The 20,690-nt window shown below is 45.8% G+C and overlaps 1 protein-coding gene across 9 annotated transcripts in view; it reads left to right on the top strand.

Annotated features, from left to right (window-relative positions):
• WDFY2 (WD repeat and FYVE domain containing 2) overlaps positions 1-20,690 on the top strand; it is a 188,247-nt gene that overhangs the window by 160,715 nt on the left and 6,842 nt on the right. For 6 of the 9 annotated variants that reach the window (XR_188462.4, XR_188461.5, XR_011645869.1 and 3 more), the window contains exons 7-11: positions 66-192; positions 11,770-11,875; positions 15,812-15,913; positions 17,115-17,245; positions 19,519-19,627. Coding sequence is in view for 3 of the 9 variants with exons in the window: in XM_004465298.4 (XP_004465355.1) it covers positions 66-192; positions 11,770-11,875; positions 15,812-15,913; positions 17,115-17,245; positions 19,519-19,627 (575 nt within the window). In the remaining 6 variants the exon portion in view is untranslated. Of the gene's footprint in view, positions 1-65; positions 193-11,769; positions 11,876-13,427; positions 15,105-15,811; positions 15,914-17,114; positions 17,246-19,518; positions 19,628-20,690 lie in introns of those variants that run through there. The other 3 variants (XR_011645870.1, XR_011645871.1, XM_058276771.2) reach the window with 2 other exon arrangements.

Here is a 20,690-nt window from a genome sequence, read left to right as displayed (position 1 = left end):
TTCCGTTTATGTAGTGAACACCGTTGCTTCTTCATGACCGATCTCCTTGGTGTCTCTTCTTTCAGGTGGAGTGACAGCCCTCTGTTGGGACCCTGTCCAGCGAGTGTTGTTCTCAGGCAGTTCAGACCACTCTGTCATCATGTGGGACATCGGTGGGAGAAAAGGAACGGCCATTGAGCTCCAAGGACACAAGTAAGGCCATGAGTTTTCTAAAGAACTCTGAGGAAAGATTCCCAGCTGAGCACGAGAACGAAGGAATGTGGTCCAGGCTCTGGCAGGGTCTCTTAGGATGGAAGGGCCATGGCAAATAATGTCCACTTTGATTTATACCTGTCCATAAGTGTCTTCATTTTATTTATACCCCATTTTATTCCACAGAGGATTTGAGAGTGCTTATAAAAACCATAAAATTTTATGGCAGCAAATAAATAAAAGGTAAGAATTAGAACCAGGGACAATATAAAAGTAAAATTTGGGACTGAGAGAAAAAAAGAGCTTGAAAATGCAGCTCCACACTTCCAGGCAGCTTAAGGAAGATGGGAAAGAGAATATCCTTAAAACAGTACATTTTATACTTCAACAGGTATTTATTGAGTCCCCTCCTTGAGTCACATTGGGCTCTTCTTCCTTAAGGGATGGATTTTAGGGGACTAAAAATTGGAGCAGAGAACGCCTTGAGCTGTTCTCAAACTTTTCTGTGCACAAGGAATCACTGAAGACTTTGTTAAGAGTCGATGTCCAGGCCCCGTCTTCTGCGACTCCGATGGCCTGTCTGGAGTCCTGGGAGTCTGCGTGGAAGCCAGCACCCCAGGCAGATCTCTGCTGGTGATCCTCAGACCACACTCAGGAGAAACTTGCCCTCGAGAGTGGTGCCCACAGTCCTTGGCAACAAATTCTTTAATTCTTTTTGTCAAAAAAGAAACAACAAAACCACACACAACAAAACCCTTTAGGTCTGCTTTAGAACTCTAGAGCCAACCTGAATTGTTTTAAGCTTATAAAATTTTCAAAACCCTACTAACGGTGACCCTCGACAGCCACAGACATGTCAGCCCCGCTCCCCAGAGCTGCCTGGGTTTCAGCAGCAGTAGCTCTCCTGTCAGTCGGCCTGGAAACAGTAGTTTCAAAATAGTCTCCTAATAGTTAAATCTACAGTTTGGGATTATTGGACATGGGCTCATTAAATTTTGGAAGGCCTGTGCACAATTATTTTAGTTTTAGAGAAGTAGCAAGCAAGCCCTTCTTTCTCACATCAGAGAAGAGGCCACTCCTGGCTCGTGGCAGTCAGACCTCACCAGCAGCTCGTTAGGGAATTGTGCCCTGCCGGTCCCTGCGGCGGGGAGACACATCCAGCTCACGCCGAAGGAGTCCACATCATCTGCGTAAGCAAAGAAGAGCAGCCAACGTGCAGTCCTGTGTAAGAACACCCAGTTACAAACTCATCTCCCAGGTAATTCCTGCCAACTCGTGATCGTCTCAGAGGAGTGAAATGCAGGTTACAGGCTTTGAATAAATTCATATACTCATTGGACTCATCTAGTTCAACATTAACGAATTTCATTTTCACGCAGCGGGTAATAAAGACCGCACACAGTCCAGCAGGATTCCATGGATATCACCCACAAGATGACGGACAGTGCTCAGTTATGCCGAGTGACCCTCAAGTAAAACGTCCTGGGAAACTTACCCCTGCAGTTGTTAAGAAGGAAAGGGCTAATATTTAGATATGATCTCTCAGTCCCAGAAAAGTAAAACTCTATTAGGTCTCCCAGTTTCCAAGAAATACCACACTGTCCTTTTAGAAAATGGATCCGGCCATGCGTGGAGTCAGTCCTGACAGGATCACGCCCCTTAGGCTGCCAGTCAGGGCGGGCTTTACGTAGTGATAATGGCAGAAGGCCTTGCCTTGCTCTCTTTAATTCAAGGTCAGTAATGGAGGGGCCCTATACGGGGCTTTTTGTTCCAGGTGTTAACCTGAGTGGGACGTCGTGGTACCACAGAGCTAGGAGAAGCGACTGTCACCAGCACCAGTTGGTGTCACTGTGTAAGAGGGGATTGAGCCCCACAGGGGTGGAGCTGCTGGAGCTGCTGGAAGCCGTGGGATGGTATTCCTAGAGGAAGGAGGGGAAGGGGCAGGGAGGGCTGGAGAAGTCCTCAAGACCGCTTTCCAACCACCACAGCCCCACCCCAGAAATGGGCGACAGGGGTGCAGCTCAGAGACTTCACTTTCTTAGATTAGCACTTGATATTTTGTGAAAGAACTTTCCAAACATATACTTGTACATACTCAGGTTGACCTTCCAATAGCCTTCTGAAAGTAAGAGGTCAGTTATCATTTTTGATGAGCTTATTGCAATACTGTCTTCAAAGACCCTAGCTGGTAACTTAGGTCTCCCAAACTTGAATTCAGTCCACCAGAGAGCTGTTCAGAGGCTTCTCTGCACCCTGGGGTTCTGGCTAGGCCCAGAGATGCCAAGATGGGCATTCAGTGACCCAGGCCTTTCACCAGGCTCCGTTTCCCGCTTTAGGAGCCAAAGAGTTTCTGCTCGAGGCCTAAGGCTGCCCCTTGCCCTCCTTCAATTCCTGATTCCTGCTGCATCCCTCAGGGTGGCCAAGGGTGACGAGCGCCCCAAGTCAGGGACCGTAATTGGCAGGAGTAGGAGCTGAGGACCCGCTTCCTTTCTGTGGGAAGACTGCCTGCCCGGGGCACACAGCTGTCCCTCGGTGGTGTTGAGAGACAGCTTCCTGTGTCTTCTCCCAGCCTGCAGTGGCAGAAATCTGAGGTATGTGTAACTTAGTTTGATTTGGTGTGCAAAGATGCCATCAAAGCAGAGAAAGCTTTAGCACTAGAGAAAGTGATTGTCACCAGTGAAAATGTTTTCAAGTTCAGGTGGAAAAAAAACTCTGCAGTATTACCTGAATTTGAAGCATTTTGATGTTTTTATTCCCTGTAGCAAGTGGAATATAATTGTGTGCTACTCTGTGGGGAAAAAAAGCAAAGAAAAGGTTCCAGCCCCAGGGAGGATCTGTTACTAGTTGAGTGGGTATTACAGAAACATTTACCTGGACATTTACTGTCCCATGCCCACCTTAGCAAGTACTTGGCTTTTTAGATTCTTTCTCCTTCCTATAATAGCTATCACTTTACGACCCTATTTTTTCTTTCTAAAAGCTTAATTTGGTGTGTTTGCATAGGCTTTTAAGACTTTGATAATTTGACACAATGCTGGCTTGATGTAAAGCGTGGGTGGAGATCACTGCTGTCCCTGCAGTAGGTCCCCTGCCCCGGCCTCCCTCCAAGGCTGGGCTCAGTGGGCTGCGTGGGCTCGGCCTCTCCCGTAGCCCCTGGCACTCCCGGCCTGCACGGCACCGCCTCCTTCCAGAGTCCCAGTCCTTGGCCTCTGTCCTACTTTTACCATGGACAAGACTTCTGTTATAAGCTTCCTTAAAGCCTTTTGGCAAGGAGCCTATTAAATGCGCATTGGAGGACTTGGTGCTTTTGCCCCTTGTATTGAGCTGGTTGCTTTTTAAATTTTGGAAAGTTGAGTTGTCACATTCAGCTTCCGTGTTTTAGGGAGGGAGAAATCTTTCTCTTCTTGCAAATCCGTGAGATTTAGGTGTGTTTCTCACTCAGGTGCCTGAGACCTGTTAGGACAGAGAGGAAGAGATGCCTTTCCTCTTCATAGGGGTGGGATCTGGGGTCGCTGTCTTGTCAGGAGAGAGGCGAGTGCAGTGTGAGGCAGGAGGCAGGCTGGGCCGTGCTGCAGCCAGCCCCTCTGCTAGCGGCCGGGTGGCCTCTGGTGAGACGCGTCACCTCTGTGATCTGCAATAAGGGCAGTACTGGGAAGAAAACCCCTCACAAGGTTGTCAAAAACCATAAAGGATATAATGCATGAAAAATAATCAACAGAAGAGCAAGGGCCTAATAAATGGCAATTATTGTTAAAAGAATTTTTACTAATAAAAATCTGTAATAATTCAAACATCAAATTTTTTTAATACAAGTACTGTATTTCTCTCTGATTTCATATGGAAAGGGTGCCACCTACACCTAATCCCTGCTTTCGTAATTCATTCAATAAGTGTTTACTGTGCTCCCTCTACATTCCAGGATTTGTAACGGGCACTCAGAACACAAAAGCTGGCAGGAAAACGTAGTTGCAGCCCCTACAGAGCTACCTTAGAAGCACGGAAGGAGGGAAAGGGGAAGGTTGTGTGAGTTTTCCTGGCAGGCAGGGAGCTTCCGTGGGGGAGTTAGGCTTGGCCCTCAGAAGGTGACGAGGTCTCACATGCGCAGGACAGAGACCTGCGTGAGCTGAAATACAGCAGGCTGGGGACAGCACAAAGGCAGGGCAGGCCCGGCCTCAGCGGGCGCCCTGGCCCCGGGTTCCCTGCTGCTGCACCCTGTGCTCCCTGCAGGGTCCCTGAGCTAAGGCTCAGACTGGCTGTGACCCCCAATTCCTGGGCAAGCATACTCTTTTTAGGGTTCCTTTGGCATGGGTGGCCCTCGGTATCAGGTATCCAGGAGACATCACATGTGTGGATTGCTGATGAGCTTTCTCTGTGCCTGAACGTTTGAGAGACTTAGGAGGCGGCTCTGAACACCAGAGATCAAGGTCTCTAATAGCAGACACATAGCTAGTTAGATTTTCACCGAGTAACCTGTGGCTTTTCATCAAAGAAGTAAAAGATGCTATACATTGAAGACTCCTTCTCTCTGGCAATGAAAGAGGGCCTAAAGTGACACAGGGCAGATGTTTTTATAAAGAGGACAGCTATTCCTTGCCCTTCTCCCTTAAGAAGCACCAGGCAGTGGACCAGCCTTCTGGGCATGTGACCTAAACGTTTCCCAGGCCCCACACTTGGCTTAATGCTTGGCTGCCACCCTCTTGAAGTCCAATCATTTTTGAACAAGGGGACCCTTATTTTCATTTCACACTGGTTCTCTCAAATTTTGTCACCAGACCTGATCAGACATATTTTGTCTCCAGGACTTGTGAGAAAGGAAATGAGGCGATCCCACTAAGTATAGTCTTTGGAGATGGCAGATTCTGGAGGTTATGCAAAGTGGTGGGGGGTTGTGCACACGAAAGGTCATTTGTAGCCCAGTCCATGGAACACTTCTCCATGAAGTAATAATGGGTTTTAAAATGCTTTCTAGTATAAATGCTACAGTGATATCAGACTAAACAAAAGAAGGCATCTTTTCATTCTTTGTAACCTTGAATCTGTGAACTTGGGGTTGTCCCCTCACCTAGATTTTAACACAAGGTGGTTTTATTTTGAATCCTTAAGTAAAGAAGGCCCTGAGCAGCTCTTCCACAAAGCTTGGAATCTAGCGTTCATTACTGTGTTCCACTTTTCTGTGTTGGAATGTTAACAGTACTAAAGTCCCATAAATTATGTATTTGTTGCTGAATGTTGCTGCCAGCTACAAGTGACCTAGCCCTTCCTTCTGTAGCTTATTTGGATTTCACAACATCATCGATGTATATCAAGATGCCTTAACAAATGAAATGTAGTTCAAATCACGGGGTTACAAGTCTACAACCGCATAAATTTTCCTTCTTGCCCTTGAATGTTAGGATAGTGGCACTCCATACTTTAAAAATTATTAAATAATCAGGATAGATGGTGAGGAAACAATTGGAACACATGTCAGAGATTTTATATTGCTCATTAATTAATAAGGGAACCAGTAAGATGTTCCCACTAGTTCAATGGAAATCCCAAAGATCAGACCCATCAATAGGCAATTGGGTATCAGTAAGTTCACTGTAATCCATACTCTATTCTTCCATCCTGTGGACCCTGGGATGGTTATGTCCACTCCACCTCTGTATTAAGAGGGGGCTTAGATTCCACATGGATGCAATTCTCCTGATTGCAGTTGTAGGCATTCTCAGCTCCCTGGTGTGGTGGTTGACCTTCTTCACCTCCCTGTTAGCTGGCCTGGATAAGTCCAGTGAACCAGAGGGTAGGAGTTGCAAGTCTGCTGAGGCTCAGGGCCCATCTGGCACATGGACAGTCCAGAGATTCAGGTCTCATGAGTATTCACCAACCCCAGCGCCAACCACGGGTTCAGTAAAAGTGACAGAAGAGGCATGTGTAGAAAGGTCACATCGGAGTCCAACTCCATCACACTCAGGAACACAATCTCCAAATTAGGGCCAACTGACATGGCAATGAACTCCATAGCCATCTGCCATGACCATAGAACCTGTGGGTCTCTGTAGCCTTGGGGTTGTGTCTACTTTTACTGATACTCTACTATGGAACTATTGATTAGTAAAGGAAGAAACTGTAGCAATGATGTGGAGAAAGTGGCCATGGTAGCTGCTGAGGGTAGGGAGAGGAAAGAAGAAATATGATGTGGGGGCATTTTCAGGACTTGGTGTTGTCCTGGGTGGTACAGCAGGGACAGATGCTGGACATTGTATGTCCTGCCCACTGGCCCACTAGGGGAGAGCGCAAGCTACAATGTAAACCATTATCCATGTGGTGTAGCAGTGCTCCAAAATGTATTCACCAAATGCAGTGAATGTGCCATGATGATGAAAGAGGTTGTTGATGGTGGAGGAGTGTGATGAGGGGGATGGGGGGTATATGGGGACCTCTTATATATATATATTTTTCAATGTAACATTTAAAAAATAATAATAAAGAGAGAAAAAAAATAGGCAATTGGGAATGCTAATATGGATTTGTAAGTAGATACCAAACTAGCTTCTTCCATGGGCGGAGTAGGAGGTAGAGGTTTATTGCATCTTCACCGGACAGGATTCATTGGCAGTAATATCATTTCCATAACTTAGAAAGTGGTGAAATAGCTCAAAAGGCGCAGATTCCTATAACATCAGATAACCCTGAAGAGTGCGCTAGACAAGTAATAGTCCATTGACAGGTCTTGCCCTTTCAGCATCTTTCACAGTTCCACCTAACAGCCGCTCCTCGCCCCGGTGGTCCTAGAACCTCCAGGATTACTCCTGACCATGCACAGAAGTAGCCCATCCTCGTTCATCTGACCTAGTCATTCACATACTGCCCTAGAGTGTGAGTCACCGTGCAGGCCTGCTTGGGTTTGCTTTTTGCAAATCAATATTTCTTTAGTATTCAGCAGCTAATGGATGGACTTTTAAAAAAGACTCTAGTATTTGCTATCCCAAGAGTAGGTAGCCAAACCTAAAAAAATTTTTCACCATATTTCACTTACAGTGCTTATAAACTGGATTGAATTCTTCAAGGTTTCCAACTTTTGCTAGGTTCCTAGCCCTGGTACCTTCTTCACTTCCTGTAAGGCCTGGACCTGCAAGCCAAGTACCAGGCCAGGTTTCCTGGAGGGCTTAGTGGGCATTGGCTCTGTGAGTCAGGCCTGCCTTTCTCCTTCACGTGGCTGGATACTGGAGTCAAGGACCATCATTCCCCAACAGGGCACTCCAGGGCGGAAAGGGCTGGTTCTATGATGGATAGAGTCTAAGCAAACCTATGTGAATAACTATGTTGCCATGGGAAGTATGGGAACTCAGTAACAGTTAATGAATTCTGGGAGAATCAGTGAGAATTGGATAGCATTTTTAAATGTTTCAGTTTAGCTTTTAAAGGGAGAATTTACTAAATTGTAGGTTAGAGGTAGCTTAAAAAGTGAAAGAAAAGGCTTCCTCATATATCCAGAAAACAGATCATTAAAACAACAATAATATTCTGAACAAATAACAATAAAATGTCCCTCTTCAGTTCGTTCAGCCCTATGTAATTAGTTCTTGTTCTGCTAGATCTTGGTTTAGTAGTCTGCTTTCAAGAAGCCATCTGCTTCCTGACTAAAAAGAGTCCAGAGATCTCAAACCACTGGCACAGTTTGAAAATGGCCTAAGCGATATGAACTCAGAAGCTGTGCCTAGCAGTATTTAAAATGCCTATTTTAAAATATCTGATACCTACAGTCCTACATGAAACTGTGACACTATCCTTTGTTGAAATCACAAACCCTGAACCTGGAGCTTTTGCAGCACCTGTAGGCAAGCATCAGTGTAACACAAGTTTTCCATGGATTAGACTTAATAGCTGAATGGTTCATTTTTCACTGTGACCCATTATGTCAGAATGGAGGAGAGAAATTATTTCTTGGGATATCCTACATAATTATTAATATTTCCTAAGAGTTTTGGTCAGTGTTTTCCCTGAGGCTAAAAACATAGAAATAAGGGCATTGATAAACCACCAGGTTCTTCCCATAAAGTGCAATTTCTGCATTATTTATAACATTAACCCATACTGACATAGCCTGGAGAGGACTGGCCATCTCTTCTAATCTCACAGCTCTTTCATGCAGCTCTTAATACAGTAATACATCAAACAAATTCACTGTTTATAGCCCATCCTTCTTTTTATAAGGTAAAGGAACAAATCTTCATGATTTTCCAGGACCCCTCTAGTTTTAGTTATAAATACTTGTAGATGTAAAAAAAAAAAAGACCTAAAAATTTTATTTTTCAAAATAAGAGGTACAATCAAACATTTTTTAAACAAACATGGAAAGTCACAGTTTTAAAGAATTTAGCTCTTTCATAAGTAAGAAACCTATGTTCTTTTTTTTCTTATATAAAAAGGCTTTAATAAGAATCAACATAGAGTACTGAAAAATAATTTCTGTGAAACAGAATCTCTGCTCGCTAGGCAGATTCCACAGAGGTAAAGAGAATCTTTTCACATTATAGTCAAAGGCATTAATCAGTAAACCGAGGAAGGAAACCCATCAAAACTGAAGGAACTCAGCCAAAATGTTAGTGCACTTCATAGCTGCTTTTCAGACTCGAGGATTATAAACAAAAACTTTCCAAGTTTTCTCCTTCCTTTTTTTCTCTTTCTTATTTTAGAACAAAGTGACATTACTTTAGGACCACCTTTTTCATTCTCTTTCAAAAGTATACAGTGGAATTTTCCAGATACTACCTGAGGTGTGTTACCCCAACAAATGAAGAAATATGAGTATCTTGGTCTTTTCTTTTAAACCAGACATTAGAAAGATTTGCAGAAATGGCCAGTTTTCTCATTTTAAAAAGTTTTGTTTTGGAAACTATACTTAGCTTTCATGAAATGCATGTTGTTTATGTTAAAATGGAGTGGGTACATCATTGCAATTTTTAAAAATTTCAAATAAAATAAATATTGATAAGTATCACTTATGTATCCTAAAGCTCTTTGGTATCCTCAAATAAGGTTTTTATTCTGAAATAATTTCAAACTTAAAGGAAAGTTGCAAAAATGCAGAAGCAATACCTAATACAGTAAGCTTTAAGACTGTACAGGGACAGGTCCTGGGCAGGATGGGGCAAAACATTTGAGAATCACTGCTTTAGGACAAAACTACTCTTTCTTTCAAAAATAAAAGTGCACATGCACACACACACCGAAAAGAAAACTAAAAATTAAAAAAGAATTAAAAATTTTAAAAAATAATGAAAGGAAAACAAAGAGCACGTACATAGTTGTCTTTCTTTGTCACTATTGTTTCTGGTATAATTAACCCATTTTAATTATAATAACCGAAGTTACTGACTTATATTTCACCAGGAAAATTAGCATGGGGGCGGGTCAGAATATTTGAGAGTCATCATATACAAGCATTTTAGCAGACTAGCAATGCCCTTGAACACACATAGTAAATTTTTAAAGAAAATTATGTCATGTGTACATCTTATTAAAATGGCAAAAATGAACATGTATTCATTGGCATGACCTATTTTAGTTTGCTAAATGCTGCCAATGCAATGTACCAGAAATGAGTTGGCTTTTGCAATGGGAATTTATGAACTTACGAGCTTCCAGTTCTGAGGCCTTGATAGTGTTCACATCGAGGCTTTGTCAGAGGCACTTCCTCACCACGCTGCAGCTGCGGGTCATCAGGCACGTGCAGGGCACAGTGGTGGCAGCAGCTCGGCCCTCCCCTGTCCTCCAGGCCTGTTGCTGTCAGCTTCGGCCTGCTCTGTCTGTGGCTGTTCTTTCTCTCAGGTTTGTTGATTTCAACTTCTGGAGGTTTCTCTCTGTTTCTGCAGCTTTTCCTCCAGTTATAAGAGACTCCAGTAAAAGGATTAAGACCCACCCTGCAGCCACAAACCAGTCAAAGGCCCTTAATGGGAATGTTTTGATCAAAAGACCCCATCTACAATAGGTCTACATGCACGGGAATGGATTAGCTCTAAGAACAGGATTTTCTGGGGTCCACAAAAGCTTCAAACTGCCACATGACCCAAAAGTGTATAGCCTTGCTATAGCTTGTAAAATAAGAAGCAAAAATATATAAATTTAACATTATGCTTTGAAATCAGTTTCAGTATTCTAGCTTATTTAGAAATTATCTAGATATCTAGTGATTATGTATCAATTAGCACAACCTAATATTAGATCATTTTAAGTTATTTTTAAGTTGATAAGCTGGAAATATAATTACTGTTTATATAAAATGCTTGTCAGAATACTTATTCAATTTAGTTCATCACAAACCTATATTTTTTGTAACAGTATGTAGGAGTAATATTAACTGATTGACTAGTACTCCATAAGTTTAGGAGAAATAAACCCAAGTGAAATAAAATGTACACTATACTGAGCTTAACACTGATAAATCAGAGAAAACACATAGCTATTTTTTAAAACCTATTATACTAGTCTCATTTCTCAAAGTGTTACCTTAATTTTGTAAACTTGGATTCTTAAATGTTTCTGAGTTACTTAGCCATTTCTGTAAGAAGAATTTATTTTTAAGTTTAGCACATTTAAAGAGTTAGAGTTCAGTTTCCTTATTTTCTGTGAATTTTAGGAACACCAAATTAGTCACTAGTTTTTCTCTACAGGCCAATCAGAAATTCTTTTTGTTTAAGAGGTGCTATAATCTAATCTACTAATACCCTTGAGAATAGGATAGCTTTCCATACACCAGGGTGTAAAAAGCCTTTCTGAACTACAGACACACAAAGCTTACTCTTTGGTTCTCCAACCTCAGCCAAGAGTAAATACAGAAACACAAAAAATCACCAGTCCCTATGTCAAAGAGCTTTCCTTCCCTGTGGGTGCAAAAATTCTTAACTGAGCTGAGCTTAAAATAGACAAATATACAAACAAAAGAGAGCAAGAAACCAGATTCCCTGTTCTCTCGCACCCAACAGGGAATAGATCTCTATAATCCTTTGTTAGAGATCAAATTGCCAGACCAGGAAACTATATTCCCCATCATTGCTGCCACCAAGAGGAGATAACTTGTCAGCCAGGCACAAACTAGTACTAAACATCAAGTGCAAAATCAGTAAGGAGGCCGTAAAAATAGAGAAATAGCAGCAAAATGAGATTCCATTGCTGCTTTGGATTTCCCCTGGGACCAAGAAAAAGCGAGCCTGGACCTGAGCCCCCCTTGAGGCACACTTGCAGGCGTCCCAGCTTACCTGGCTGTCGGGATTCCGATGGGTGCTCTCACAGGGTGGCCTCCAAAACCCTTCAAGGATAATTTTTTAAAGGTAAAATCATCGCTCTCGGACCACTATAAAATGAGCAGTTTGATTAATTTAATCAAGGAAGAACCCAGTAAGATGTTGCAGCCAGCTCAGCAGTCAGCTGTTTTCCTTACGTGTTGGTACCTCCTTCCTGGGCCCACCATGAGAAAGGCATGTCGACTTATTTGCACTCTTGGCTCCTCTCCTGACTGTAATCGTCTCGACACTGGGGGCCCGAGGGCCGTGTGCCCTGGCTGACCATGGGTCTCCTTGCTCTCCTTCACAGTGACAAGGTCCAAGCCCTGTCGTACGCGCAGCACACGCGGCAGCTTATCTCGTGCGGCGGGGACGGTGGGATTGTCGTCTGGAACATGGACGTGGACCGGCAGGAGGTAGGACCCCAGGCTGGGGGAGCCCCTTCTCCCATGGCGGCAAGCCTGGGCCCTGTGCCCCCCTCTCCTGCTGATTTCCTGTATGAGTAAACCATGAAATAAGATGTCAGGGAGTTTTTAAAAGCAGTTTCCCCTTTTTCAGTCACTGCTCCCAAATTGGCATGTAACAATATAATGGTGCATTCATCAAAATTTTAACTGAGACGCTCAGCTGTTTAGACTTTAAATGTTACTCCATTCACAACAGAAATGCAGGTGAGTTATGGGAACCACCTCTTTTCTAGCAGTTGACCCTTTGGTGGAACATGCCCTACAAAAACAGAAATCGCATGTGTGTGATGTCTGAAACGGTGGCCACTGTATGTGGAAGGTTCCTTGATGAGGGAAGAATTGTTAGTTGGGTATTAACGGACATGTTAGAAATTATTTTTGTTCTTCTTTATGCATCATGTTCTAAACAGTCCTCCAGATATGTATGCTTTGTCAGGGCTTTGGGGGCATATATTTAAATTTTATCATGGCATTTTTTAAAATGACATTTTCCTTTTAATCTTTGAGGACCATGACCACTGATACATTACTGAATGTTCCTTCTGACAGCACTTTGAAGCAAACCGTTTCTCCATTTCTCTAGAATTATTCTGGGTAGATTTTCCCTTTGAAGAGTGTACATTCTTCTAATTTATTTCCTTTTAGGATACAAGAATTAACTAGTGAAGCAACACTTTAAAAGACAAAAGTGATTTCCTAACTTCTTCCCACACCCTCACCCTGATCTCATTTCAAGAGGATAGTTGCTATTACCCACAACATAATGCCTTTCAAATGTCAGTCAGTAAGTGCTTAAGAAGATTAAAGCTGAATTTGCTCAAATCCGCAGGCGTTCTATTAGTAACTAATTAAAATGATCGTTACTGTTAGGAAGTGGGGAATTGTAGAATATTGCTTTTGCAAAGTACGGCTCAGCACTGTCAGTATGAAGGCAGGGAGGTGAATTGTGACGTGCTGTGGCCATGCTGGCCAGCCTCCACCCCTGCCGGCCGGCGACTGTGTCCTGGGCCAAGTCCTCCTTGAGCGGCGGGCCTGACTCACACCTGGCCTGCCCAGGCCGGGAGCAAGCAGCCTGCACCCCGCGGCGGACAGAGCCACAAAGGAGGCTGGCGAGGGGGTCTCCAGAGGCGAGGCCAGGGGGCTGGTGGGCAGCCTTTGAGCCACCTTGCTTAAATGGTGCCTCTAACATGCAGATGGCTGGCCCCTCTGTGCTTGTTGATGGAGTCCACATCTTCTTGGTGACTGAAAACGTTAAATAAGCAGTGGAAGTGGCGCTGCGCCTTTCCACAGGTGCCCTGTGTGCAGGCGACAACCTCCTGAGACAGGTGTTGCCAGTGGGTATCTGTGGAGCTCCTTGATAGCGTGGCCGGAGTGCACGGCGCCCTCTAAGGGGGTCTGAGGCGCGGGCGACGCAGGCCACTGCCCCAGAGCACCGGCAGACTGTGGGAGAAGCCTGAGAACACTCACAGATGGTGTCACTGAATTCCTCGCGCATCTGCAGGCGTTGGCCAAAGCGCTCAGCAGAGGGTTCGTGGAGGGGCGCAGTGCTGAGAGGTTGAGGACTGGACGTGCTCTGACCAGGAGCCTCTTGGACTTTGCAGGCCGAGAAGCACCAAGAGTGCAGGCGAGGTGGCCGGGGAGGGGGAAGTGCGGGCGCCCGCGGGCAGTGCCGGGCAGCCAGGGCGGAGGCGGGGCGCCTGGGTGGGCTGAGCGAGGGCCGCCGGGCGTGCTGGAGCTTAAACGTGGGTGTATACGGTTAACGAAATCCATTTTTTCCAAAAATTGTTTAAAGCTCACGCATCTCATACATGTTCTTTTGTAGAAAAGTTACACAATGCTCATAAAAAATGTCAACTACTTGTAATACCATTACCCAGAAATATTACCCTTTACCTGTTGGCAAATAACACTCCAGACATTTTTCTCTGCACGTACACATATGTGTCTAAGATTTTTCTTAATAATAAGAAGTGGAATCATGTTACACACGCTGATTTATTTCCTGACCCATACTCCCACTTCCCTCCTCATCGACACCTCGCATGATGCATTCGATGTGTCCTAAACATGCTTGCTTCCTTAGAAAACAGGTACCGTGCGTGTTTAATTTTACGTAAGTGAGTTTGTGCAGCAGGTCACGTTGTGTTTCCCCCTTTCCCCACGGAACCCTGTCTGAGCTCAGACTACTCTGCCCTGGGCTTCTTGGGGTGCTCCTTGCTTCTGCACGGGCTCCCGTGGTACTTGTTACCACGTTTTACTTACCTCGGTTGCCACAAACTCCTGGAACCACCAACAGCGCCCACGTCCCCTCCTAGGCCTGAAGGAGAATTTCTTGGACCTACAAGCCCAAGAGTGGGATTGATCAAGTTGTCTTCCAGATTTTACTAAATATAACCAGATTGCTTTCTGGTTGGCTGCACCCAGTTTTACTTCTAATGGGAGGGAGGGCTGAGCGTTTCTTGGCACACCGCATCCCTTTGCCCTCTTTACAGTTTTGCCTTGCTGGAGATGGAGGTAAAATAGTGTCTCGTTGTTATTTGCATTCCCTGGTTCACAGTGAATTTGAGCCTCTTGTCACAGGCATTAGCCATTCGGGCATGCCTGTCCATGAACTCTGTGTTTCATATGTCTTGTACCCTTTGCCTGTTTTTCACCTGTTTCTTGTCATTTTCCTATTGATTTGCAGTTCTTGTATACCCTAGATGTTAAGCCCATATTAGTGTAGACTTGGCAAACATCTCCTAATTTCTATTAACTTTGCGTTGTGCACCTTTTAATAACCTGGGGTTTTTCCCAGTTTATAACATGTTGAACATTTTCCATGTCAATAAATATTTATTTCTGCTATCTCATTTGTAACAAGTAATATTCTGATATTTGAGAAATTGTTCCATAGACAAACATTACCATTGCCCCCTCAATTCTCTAAAGAGCATGTTTTTTAGTATGTGAAGTGCTTGGGTAGGCTAGTTCAGGTTTTTTAGGCCCCTAGAAGCTTTTGTTTAACACAACCTCATTATAAAATCTGGCCGGTAGCAGGCACTCCTCAGAAAAGGACTGCGTCAGCAGAAGAGGGCTCCTGCCACGGGACCTGAGGGCCTTCACTGCGGAGCGCCAGGAGGGCCCCTTACGGCACTCCCCACTTCCTTCAGCTCAGCCCTCGTACAGAAAGCATCCTGTGAGTCTCCGTGTGGCCTTTAATTCACTTTTCAGATGTATTTTTCAAAATTCCTTGAGTTCTCTGATAAGTAGAGAGAAATTAATCCCTCTTGCAGGTGATGAATTCCACAGAGTTGAACATGTGTGTGAAAGCCACTATATGTCTAATCTATCCAAATTTTAAACAGAATAGTTTAAAAAGCAAAATCCTGTTTGACATGGTTTAGTGCCCATGATGGGGCTGGGAAAGAGACCAAGGCTGAAGCAGCATGTGACCCGAGGCCAGGCGCAGCGCCTTGGCAACACTGGCCCCCGCGTGGACAGGACGAGGGTCCCCGAGCACGCCCCGGCGTGGGCAGCCCGTAGCAGGTGCCAGCATGCCAGGTGTGCAGTCAAAGCCAGGGCCTCGTGTGGCTCCGCGGTGCTGAGACGGGGTGCCTGCCTTCCCCGCGCCCCAGCCTCTGCGCGCTCTCTCTGCGCTCCAGTGCCTTCGCCTGGCCTCCTCCATCCACCCCAGGTCCCTGCCATGTCATCTTCTCAGAGACAGTGTCCTGTACGTACCTCCAGAGTAGACGAGGGCTGCCTGGCCTGCCACTCTCTCTCCATAGCACTCTACTCCTCCTTTGCAGGCCTTGGCACACGTACTGATTTAAATAAGTGTTAATATTTTCGTGTTTGCTCTTCCTTGCATGTCACTGTGACCCACTGTGTGCTTTATTTGACAAGACTCCTGAGTGGTTGGACAGCGATTCCTGTCAGAGATGTGATCAGCCTTTCTTCTGGAACTTCAAGCTGATGTGGGACAGTAAGAAAATGGGCCTGAGACAGGTTGGTGATATGGCTGCTTACTCCAAATGTAATGTTTAGACAGTCCAGAGATTCACATCTCCTGAGTGTACACCAACCCCAGCACCAGCCACAGGTCCAGCAAAAGTGACAGAAGAGGCATGGGTAGAGAGGTCACATCTGAGTCCAGCTCCATCACACTCAGGAGCACAAACTCCAAAGTAGGGCCCACTGGCCAGGCCCTGAACTCCATCTGCCATGACCATAGCGCCTGTGGGTCTCCACAGCCCTCAGGGGCACCAGTACCTGGGGTCGTGTCTCCTTTGGCTGTCTCTGGGACGCTGCTGAGGCGTGGGTAAGTGCGACATCTCTGATGACCTCCCAACTCTTTTTTGGAGATTCATAGCCATATAAACTCATTTGTCCTTTCCATTTCTGCCTTTTATTCAAGGTCAAAAAGCATTTAATTTTATTTTATAATCTTAGAAGAACTAACACCCCTGGAGGTGAGGGTGGGGTTGTGGAATGTCACATTATTGTCCAGGGTGGTGACCACACATTAACCTCGTGCCCTTTGTCTACTGCAGCTGGTTCCCAGGAGTCAGCTACACGCACAGGGAAGGGGCGTGGTTAGAAGTCTCAGGCACCTACTGCAGTGTGCCTTCCGATTGGTCGTCCTTAGCTCATGTTGGTACCCAACTATGAAATTAGATGTGGTAGTCGCTTCTTATTTCACTTCTTCCAACTCAGCTGTCGTTATTTAGATTTGCTTATAACACAGCATTTTCTGTCAGATTCCATGGTTTGCTCTGGTTTTCCCCAGGGAGATGAAAGGTGAAATCTAGGTCCCCTGGGCGGGGGACAGTCGTAGTGGGGCCTCAGGAGTGACTCGGTTCCGTCCGCGTTCTCCCTCATCCAGCAGGCCGGGCTCTGGAGGTGGCGCTTCCTCAGCACACCGAGCTTTAAAATAGCCTGCTGGCCGGGAGGCTCCTCCAAAGTCCAAGAGCTGACACGTGGAAAGGACCGAGCACGGGACCGGAGGGGAGTCGGGAGACGCAGTCTGCTGTTTCCCACCAGTGCTTATTCGGAGGAAAGGGGGTACAGGGAAGAGCCCACCTGGTACTCTCCTTCCGTTGCCTGGGGTCCCCTTGTTTAGCCTGCCCGCCCTGCGCTGACCACGCGTGAGCCTGCCTGGAGAGCACGCGGCACGGGAGCCACAGCGAGTGTCTGTTCTCTCCTCCAGCACCATTGCCGCAAGTGCGGGAAGGCCGTCTGCGGCAAGTGCAGCTCCAAGCGCTCCTCCATCCCGCTCATGGGCTTCGAGTTCGCAGTGAGGGTCTGTGACAGCTGCCACGAGGCCATCACGGATGAAGAGTAAGTCCCAGCCTCCTGCACAGCTCTCCCGGGTAGGGAGAGAGCCCAACCCAGAACCGCGGCCAGCTACAGCCGCGCCTAACCGTGGGCCTAGCGCCTGCAAGCGGGGAAAGCCCCGTTTGCCACCGGGAATTTGTGTTATCTTCTGGGATAGGGGGAGAGAGAATCTGCATGAAGAAGTCATCGCTGAGCTCTTCTCAGCCCCAGGGGTGAAAACGCAGGGCGTGGGCACTGACGGTAGATGCTCTTAGCGCACACCCTTCTGTCCTCACGTTCACTTGAGATTGCCCAGGAGGGCAGGGGCCCAGCGCTCACTTACTAACAGCAGCTGCTGTCTTTATTTTACAGCAGTTGAATCAAACGGCAGCCTCCAGGTTTCATTTTCCAGGAAGAGCTAAGCCACTTTACCTAAAAGGCAAATACCAGTTGCCCAGCTGCGGAGACTAGCTGCTTTGTTAGTCCTGCCCTGTACCCTAAACCTGAGACACTGCCCCTGAGTGTGCTTCAGAGAGTGGGGCAGTTGTGTGGGCTCTTTAATGTTGGCTAGCTGAAAACTGCCCCAGATGTAAATGGAATGCTCTGGAACAAGTTCCCCTTTTAATGAATTACAGGAGGGTCTCACAGGAAACTTCTCCCCCCAGACCTCCTGCTCCCATCCAACCTCAGCACCTTGTATATAGTAAAATCATTTTGAGTATTAGATGGATGTCTGAAAAGCTGCATGTAAATAGAAGCCTATTTATAATGTGTCAAAGGAAGTCGGCAATGAAAGGAACTTCTTGGCAAATTAATAAAACAAAGAACCCTTCTGCAGTACAATTAACCCTAATTTGTTTTGCATTCTTATTTATCCATATCAAATATAAATCAAGATGCCCAGCATGAAGTAAGCATTTATGTTCCTTGATTATTTTCCATTCATCATACATGATGGAATTAATAAGAGAGTTCTTCTCTCATTGAATTAGAGTATTTGAAGAGGCCTCATATTCCAGTTGAGTTTTTTTTAAGATTTATTTCTCTCCCCTTCCTCCCCCCCCCCCCCCTCCCCCCCCCCCCCCCCGTTCTCTATGTCCATTCTCTGTGTGTTCTTTGTGACCGCCTCTATCCTTATCAGCGGCACGGGAATCTGTCTCTTTTTGTTGCATCATCTTGCTGTGTCAGCTTTCTGTGTGTGCAGCGCCATTCCTGGGCAGGCTGCACTTTCTTTCACTCTGGGCGGCTCTCCTTGTGGGGCGCACTCCTTGTGCGTGGGGCTCCCCTACACAGGGACACCCCTGCGTGGCAGGGCACTCCTTGTGTGCATCAGCACTGCACGTGGGCCAGCTCCACACAGATCAAGGAGGCCCGGGGTTTGAGCCGCAGACCTCCCATGTGGTAGACGGACGCCCTAACCACTGAGCCAAGTCTGCTTCCCAAGTTCTTCTTTTTATAAACACAGACCCAAAAAATAAAACTTGCAAATCAAGCCTAAATCTTTAATGCTAAAAATTTTACAGTGATCCTCTTTAGTATTCCAAAGATCTGTCCTACTGGGAAGAAAAAGAAGAAAACAGCTGTCTTCAGAGAGCGCCCTGCAGAGGAGCGTGCCTAGTGACCCCGGCCCTCCCCTCCCCTCCCCCCGGCCTGTCTCCACTTCTCCTGCCTCCTCTTCATGGAAGCTTTCACGCCGCTAGAGCGGTTGACTGTAGAGCACATAAGCAGTTGGCAGGCCTTACTATTTTAAAAACCACATAGATTGAAAAACCCAAAACAAATAAAGTTGGCTCGTATTTTGTTTTCTTTATTAAGTTTTAGAATACTACAGGAAAACTGAGTCTGCAGTTATACCTGTGAATAGAGGAAAAAGAACGGATGACCTTTGTTCAGAATGACAGTATCTTAGGCATTTTAACAAGCATGTGCTTGTTGCTTTTTTGTTGTTGTTTTTAATAGGCAAAGGTGGAATATTTTGCTGGCAAGTCCTTCTAGGATCAAACTTAGCAAAAGCATTGTGGGATTTTTTTTAAGATTTATCAAAAATAGAGGAAAAATTTTATCTTGGGAACTTCATAGACTCCATTGGAATAACAGATTTCTTTTACCTTCTAACCTTTTCTCTTTTTTAAAGCACATATCACGTTGCCAGGGACTAAAGATAGATCCAGCGAGTATTTCTAACAGTGACGCAGTTTTAGCCATTTGACTAACCCTAGAGCTGAGTGTCCCCTCGGCCTCTGTGCCTGAGTCACTGCCTCTCACCCGCTGTCGCTCTTCTCTCTCGGCCCCTCCAGACGTGCCCCCACAGCCACCTTCCATGACAGTAAGCATAACATCGTGCACGTGCACTTCGATGCGACCAGAGGCTGGCTGCTGACTTCTGGAACGGACAAAGTTATTAAGGTAGGACACAGCTTTCCATCTTTGTCTTTATGTAAACTTACAGGAGCACCACAAATCTGTGTGGGACCCTTCAAAAGCTTTCGCGGCCAGCCTTACATAGAGTGTACTGTATTCCCTGCCCTGTGCCAGGCACTGGCTGTGCACAAAGAAATAAGGCCTGGCTCCCGCCTCCAAGGAACAGCCGCTCGGCATGAGGCCTACTCTTCCACATCACATGTGCAAACGGCCAGACGAGTGGTTCATACGAGAATTATTTTAAGTGTTGAGTGGAGGGCGATGGTGCTGCTGGAGAAGGCAGCATGGAGGACGTGGGATTTGAGCTGGGCACTGAATGAAACGTAGGACTCCAGTGATAAACAAGCTCTTTTCCCAGGGAGACCAATTAATCCAGGGCCTCTCTGAGGACTGGCGGGCCCCGAGGCACGGGTGCCCCAGCTGAGGCCCTGGGCAGAGGGCTGCACCTGCACCCACCGAGCATCCAGCACGGCTTCCAGTCCCACTCTCTCCCGTTCTCGGAGGCAGCAGCGGGATGAGATGGTTAAGATAACTGCGTCGGCAGCCGCGAGGCCTCGGTGCCTTTGGGCAGCCTGAAAGGAAACGCTGAGTTCCTTTGCTTGTGAAATGAGACATCTTGTAGACCTCCTGGGAAGATGAAAGGAGACAGGATGCGGGGAGAGCACAGCCCAGGCCTGGGCCCACGCGTGTCCAGCATACGTTAGGTCCCCCGCAAATGGGGCTCATCTTCCCTTTTTGTCCACTGGCCTGGTCAAAATTCCCAGCTGCCGTTGCACTGTCCTGTTTGAACTTTTTGTAAAAAAATTTTTAATTGGAAAATGTTTTAGTTTTAATTTACAGATTAGAAATCATTTTACTTCAGTATTGCTATTGTTTTTTTTTACTTAGTTTCAACTTCAAAAAACAAAGTAACAGACAAAAGGCAACATAACAAATTATGGAAGCATTGCTTTAAAAAACCCTGTCCAGACATATTTTTCTTATTTAATCCTAAAAACAAACTCAGTTGTTTCTCCAGTGTTCAGAAGGATGAATAAATGAGCACAGA

The sequence above is a fragment of the Dasypus novemcinctus genome, chromosome 15 (assembly GCF_030445035.2).
Source record: "Dasypus novemcinctus isolate mDasNov1 chromosome 15, mDasNov1.1.hap2, whole genome shotgun sequence".
Taxonomy (NCBI): Eukaryota; Metazoa; Chordata; class Mammalia; order Cingulata; family Dasypodidae; genus Dasypus; species Dasypus novemcinctus.
Note: the sequence above shows the minus strand (reverse complement) of the source record. Positions and strands in the feature narration are given on the sequence as shown.